At 44.2% G+C, this 5,685-nt stretch overlaps 1 protein-coding gene across 1 annotated transcript in view; it reads right to left on the reverse strand.

Annotated features, from left to right (window-relative positions):
• Positions 1 to 798: 798 nt before the first annotated feature.
• The window catches only part of eif2s3 (eukaryotic translation initiation factor 2, subunit 3 gamma), a 5,488-nt gene continuing 601 nt past the window's right edge, over positions 799 to 5,685 (reverse strand). Inside the window, exons 2-12 of the mRNA XM_020585372.1 lie at positions 5,030 to 5,093; positions 4,803 to 4,930; positions 4,272 to 4,393; positions 4,040 to 4,134; positions 3,774 to 3,932; positions 3,516 to 3,650; positions 3,252 to 3,346; positions 2,270 to 2,414; positions 1,823 to 1,992; positions 1,365 to 1,537; positions 799 to 1,227 (exon numbers count right to left, since the gene is read on the reverse strand). Of these exons, the coding sequence (XP_020441028.1) occupies positions 1,164 to 1,227; positions 1,365 to 1,537; positions 1,823 to 1,992; positions 2,270 to 2,414; positions 3,252 to 3,346; positions 3,516 to 3,650; positions 3,774 to 3,932; positions 4,040 to 4,134; positions 4,272 to 4,393; positions 4,803 to 4,930; positions 5,030 to 5,093 (1,350 nt within the window). The 3' untranslated portion in view covers positions 799 to 1,163. The remainder of the gene's footprint in view (positions 1,228 to 1,364; positions 1,538 to 1,822; positions 1,993 to 2,269; positions 2,415 to 3,251; positions 3,347 to 3,515; positions 3,651 to 3,773; positions 3,933 to 4,039; positions 4,135 to 4,271; positions 4,394 to 4,802; positions 4,931 to 5,029; positions 5,094 to 5,685) is intronic.

Below are 5,685 nucleotides of genomic sequence, written 5' to 3' on the forward strand. Positions count from 1 at the left end.
GCTGAAGGCCACTATCAGAGCAACCTGGGCTCTCGTAACACCTGAGCAGTGCCACAGACTGATCGACTCCATGCCACGCCGCATTGCTGCAGTAATTCAGGCAAAAGGAGCCCCAACTAAGTATTGAGTGCTGTACATGCTCATACTTTTCATGTTCATACTTTTCAGTTGGCCAAGATTTCTAAAAATCCTTTTTTTGTATTGGTATTCAGTAATATTCTAATTTTCTGAGATACCGAATTTGGGGTTTTCATTGGTTGTCAGTTATAATCATCACAATTAAAAGAAATAAACATTTGAAATATATCAGTCTGTGTGTAATGAATGGATATAATATACAAGTTTCACTTTTTGAATGGAATTAATGAAATAAATCAACTTTTTGATGATATTCTAATTATATGACCAGCACCTGTATTGCTGGGTGATGTTACTGAAGCAGTGAAAGATCTTTTGTGTTTAAGACTGTCACAATTTGGAAATGTTGCAAATTTACATGTTCAGGCCCCTGCAGAACACTGCTGCAGGCATGTAAAAGTGTGCAACAATTTGATAAACTAAACCTTAAAACATCTTTGGCAAAGGGTCACATCAGTTAATACAGCAGTGCCCTGCTCCACTCTGCCAAAGGTGCCAGTATCGAAATTCATAAAACCCAAGATGGCACCTTCACATTGCTTCTGACCTGTACAAGTCATGTGATCTGATCACAGTACAATGCCAGCAATATAAACTTACAAAGACACAGTCTAATACAGACATATGACACGAAACAAACCCACCTCACAACCAAGCACATAGGTTCCAAATATATTTTATTAGATGTGACTGAAATTTGTGAACAGCACAGGATGATCCTGGTACTGAATAAAACCTGTGATTCACTCTGACAGCAGTTGCTGGAGGACATCCTCTGCAGGAGTGTTCTGACAGTCTGAAGACACCTTCTTCCCTCCTTCACAAAGACTAATCTTGTGTCGCTGCAGAGAAACAGAGCAGTGCAGTGCAGTGCAGTGCGAGGAGGCATCTTTAAACCACGGACATGTCCTGTTCTGTTCCCCTCCTTCCTCCTAGTATAAAAGCATTGTGAACAAAGGCCAAGTAGAGTGTGGTGGTTGTGTTGTCTGTTGGGAGCTTCAAGGCGATGTCCCATTTCCTCCTCATCAGTCATCGTCCACAGTGGGTGTGATGGTCACGCCCCTTCTGATCTGTCCCCAACCAATCAGACTGACAGGAGGAAACAGAGCAGTTGGTCAGATGACAGAACAGATAAAAAACAAAGTACGAAAACAACTGCTTGGGCAAACGTGTACGTGATGAGCTGAGCTGATGCCTAATGAGAAAACAGGCACCCTGGTCCTTACCGCCAGTGCTTCTCCACACGCCGACTCAGAGCGATCTTCTCTCCGACCTCTGTACACACAGGGTTGGTGAGGACAATCTTTGCCAGGTCAGCCTTGACAGCGCTGACGCGGCCGCCTGTGGACAGCGAGCCAATGTTCACCATCAGCACCTCGTTCTTAGACAGTTTCTGGACCTGCAGAGACAACAAGAGAGACAATGCTGTGCTCACCCTGTTCAAGCCAACAGTTTGATTTGTGTTTCTGGTTGATTTCTCAGTATCACTGTGTTCATGAGAAAACTACAGACCCACTTTACAGCTGAAAGGCGACTGAGGGATTTCCTCGAACCATCTTACCACAACACTGCAAGATCGCTAGCGAAATTCAAGGCATTTCCAGGACCCGCTGACAGCCTTCAGCAGATATACTTCTCTTGTAGTTCTGAAGATTTTGGACTACAATTGCTGTTCACAGCTTACCTTAGCTGCCTTCTTGTCTCCCTCTGTGCGGACTCCCAGCAGCCTCCTGAGCAGGAAATAGGAGATCTCCAGCTCGGTGAATATCTCTGGCAGCGCTCCGACGGCGCCCAGCACCTGACCGACCATACGATCCGCACGGCACAGTGTTGGGTCGATCTTAGTGCCCACACCTGCACACAAACACAGAATGCATCACGTAACGTGCCAGGACTCTTGTTTTGTTGTTTGTGCTACTCTTTGTTTCCTGTCTTGTTCATATGTGTTGTTCCTGCTTTTGCAATGACCCATAATGAAAATTGTTTAAAATCTAAAGTTAAAACTAAGTTTAGAAAAACCGTCCTGCATAAAGAGGTTAAAAGGGCAGGTGTTTGAGCACCACCTGGGGTCTATCTGTGCACATGCTTGATGACCCACATAAGAAGGTGAAATGCGTGAACATGGATTTACCAATGAGGCCTCCGGGCGCAGCGTACTGCAGGTCGTTGTGCTCAGCAAACAGAGACACGATCTTTGAGAAGATGGGTTTGCACATCAGTTTGCCTTCCTGGTCCTTGGACACGATACCTGGGCGCACCTCGATCTCCTGACCCACCTAGGGGTCATGCAGAGGAACAGGACAGTTTAGACACAGTGCAACTCAAACTATAGGTGACGGCTCCTTTATGGCTTCAGAACAGTTTCTAAGTTACCCTCGGTGCAAACAAGTGCAGTGCTCTGCCTGACCAATTACTGAAGGTCCCACCTCCTCTCTCCTCATCTGTCCTTCTCTGAGCTCTGTCTTCCCTCCCTAATCCATGTTCCCTCTCTGTGGAGGTAAACAAACACTTAATAATTATATGGATTAATATAGACTAGTTATGCCTGTATTTTTTTAATAGTGAAGTTTTTTGCAGGTGCTAAGTTAAGTCTTCAACAGTTGTGAATGGTGCAATCAGCGTCAAAGCAGCTGTCAGTCATCAGCTCCTGATGAACTGAAAGGACAGCAGATGGGCAAACGGTCTTCACCGGACATCTCTGATAGAATGAAGTTCTATATCTGAACTGGCCTTAACTGCATCTGTGACGTGCTGTGTTATTGATGAGCTTCCTGGCTAAGTCACTTGATTATGGGTGGGGTGGGGTGGGGGGGTTAATGTTTTGCTGTGGCAGGGCGCCACTGAGAAATGTTACCAGCTAACCCTGCAATGGAATAATAATGGGGGGGAAGAAAGAATAATCTAAAATCCACTACAATTTAATGTACAATTTTCAGCTATATTTCCATCATCCCCTTAGAGAAATTAGACTAATACAGAAAATGGTGCCAATTTCTAAACGGTGAAGGTGTTATTATACAACATAGTTACAAAGTTGATGTTAGTGCATTTCAGCATCCATTCTGAAATCTGATCCCCAGTACTGTCCACTGGAGCATGAGCATGAATCTCACCTTCAGCACACCCTTCAGGATGCTTCCTCCTGCCACGCCTCCCTTCAGGTCATCGACTTCACAGCCAGGCTTGTTCACGTCAAACGATCTGATGACTGAAACACAGAAGATGCTATGAGACAGTTTCTGGGTTTCATTTGTATTTTATTCAACACAGTTAAGTGTTTTCTGCCATAAAACTAAAGCAAACAGGACAAAGACAGAGTGAAGTGCAAGAAATGACAAGCAGACAGAAAAACAGTTAAAAGATGTTTTGTTTTTTACCGATGAGTCTGGGCTCTGAAGTGAAGTCTCTGAGGGGAACTGGGATCTTTTTGACAATGTATTCACAAACCACCTCAATGTTGTACTTCAGCTGGGCTGAGATAGGAATGATGGGAGCGCCCTCTGCCACTGTGCCTGCAGGAGAAAATGACAAACATCAGCTTTGTGTGCTAGATCTTCTGGTACTTGGTTGCTCTGGAAGGAATCCCAGATGGATCCGTTCAGTTTACAGTTGAGTGTGGGTTCATGCTGACTCACCCTGTACAAAGGCAAGGATCTGTTCATATTGCTCTTTGGCCTGGCTCTCCTTCACCAGGTCGATCTTGTTCTGGAGAATGAGAATGTGCTTCAGCTTCATAATTTCTATGGCTGCCAGATGCTCTGACGTCTGGGGCTGAGGACACGACTCGTTACCCGCTGAAAGGCAGAGACAAAACTCAGATTTCCAACAACGCTAGGAGTGATTAACACCAATTAAAGCAACGTCTGTCTTGTTCAGTGGTGTTGAGCAGTGAGAGATGTACCAATCAGCAGGAGGGCAGCATCCATCACAGCTGCTCCGTTCAACATGGTTGCCATCAAAATGTCATGACCAGGACAGTCCACGAATGACACGTGTCTGGAGAAAATAAGAGAAATGCCACTAATGTATGTTTACAGTCAAACTGATCCCAAGGTCACCTGAGGAAATTATGAGCTTAATATGCAAAACCCTAAACTGAAATGCCTTCCTCGGTGCTCTCTCTCCAGCTTTACCTGACCAGTTTGAAGTTGCCCTTGGTGCTGGGGATGTCTGTGGGAAACTCATCAGGGGTGCTGCTGCCACATGACCTGTAGCACTCTGGCCTGGGACAGCTGGGGTCATCCAGTTTATAGATCTACAGCGTGTGAAAAAAGAAAAACATGGAAGTAACTATCAGCTTCTCCTAGTAAGAGTCTAGCAACACATATTAGCATATGAGAGTGTCACAGATGATTTCCAACGTTTTACTTCTGAGAAAAAAACAAACCCTACTGACTTATGTTGTTGCATGCAACAGTGTATGCTACCAACAATAAACAAGTTTCCTTTCAAACTGTTAAGGTTTATATTAGAAGTCTCATGCAAATAAACAAACAGTGGCTGCTGCTGCTTCCTATCTGCAGGGGTCACCTGACTTTACTAGACAAATGAAAATGTATCAGGTCTGAAAACATATCCCTTCGAATGAGATGAAAGACATTTAAATTAATCACTGCACACGCATGAGAAGTGCTCAAACTCTAAGGTAACTGATGAGGGCTTACCTTAGCATTAGCATATCCCAGTTTGATAGTAATGTTCCTCTCCAACTCATTCTTAAATCTAACGGTGTGCACACCAGAAATGGCCTTCACCACTGTTGACTTCCCATGGGCCACGTGACCAATGGTGCCTAGGAGAGAGGAATACAGACATCACAACAGCCCCTCCTCATTTGTCAAGCCCAACTTTCACTGGTGCTGAACTGTCATTTTTTGACTTATTTCCATACCTATGTTGATTGTGGCCTGTCTGCTAATGATCTCTGGTGAGAGAGGTGTCAGAGTGGACACATCCTGCCAAGAGAGCACAAATTAGACACACTGTAAAAACAAACGATTTGATAAATCTTCACTTGCAAGCACAGCAGCACTCCATACAATGTTTCAGCTAAAACCAACATGCCTCCTCAGTTTACATGGCTAACTGAAACAGTCCTGAGTACTGCTGCTGCTGCTTTATGACCCACCACCAGACTTTGCCTCTGCACTTCATAAAAATGCACTGGTGTTTATGAAGCACATGAAACCAAGCTGAAGGTAGTTTTGGTAGAAGAACTACGCCAGCTCTGAAACCTTTGCTAGAAGCTCAGGGGCCAGCATCAGGCTGCACTCAGTGTCTTCACATTTATATCAGATCTTTCTGTCATATTAGCTGTAAAGGGAACGCTAAAAACCGGGCTCATCACAACTGTCTAGGAAAAAAGCAGAGCTCGCTTTTAGGGTCAGTTTATAAACTGTTAAAATAACAAAGCATGCTCTTTGTCCTATATCTACGATGAAAACCAACAGATTAATAATTTGTTGATCCCGAGGGAATTCATTAACTTTACCAAGTGACTGTATTAACTGCAAATATAAGACGGAAGAAAGCCTGCAAAAGTGAAAA

Source organism: Monopterus albus, unplaced genomic scaffold (genome assembly GCF_001952655.1).
Source record: "Monopterus albus unplaced genomic scaffold, M_albus_1.0 scaffold362.1, whole genome shotgun sequence".
NCBI classification, from domain to species: domain Eukaryota; kingdom Metazoa; phylum Chordata; class Actinopteri; order Synbranchiformes; family Synbranchidae; genus Monopterus; species Monopterus albus.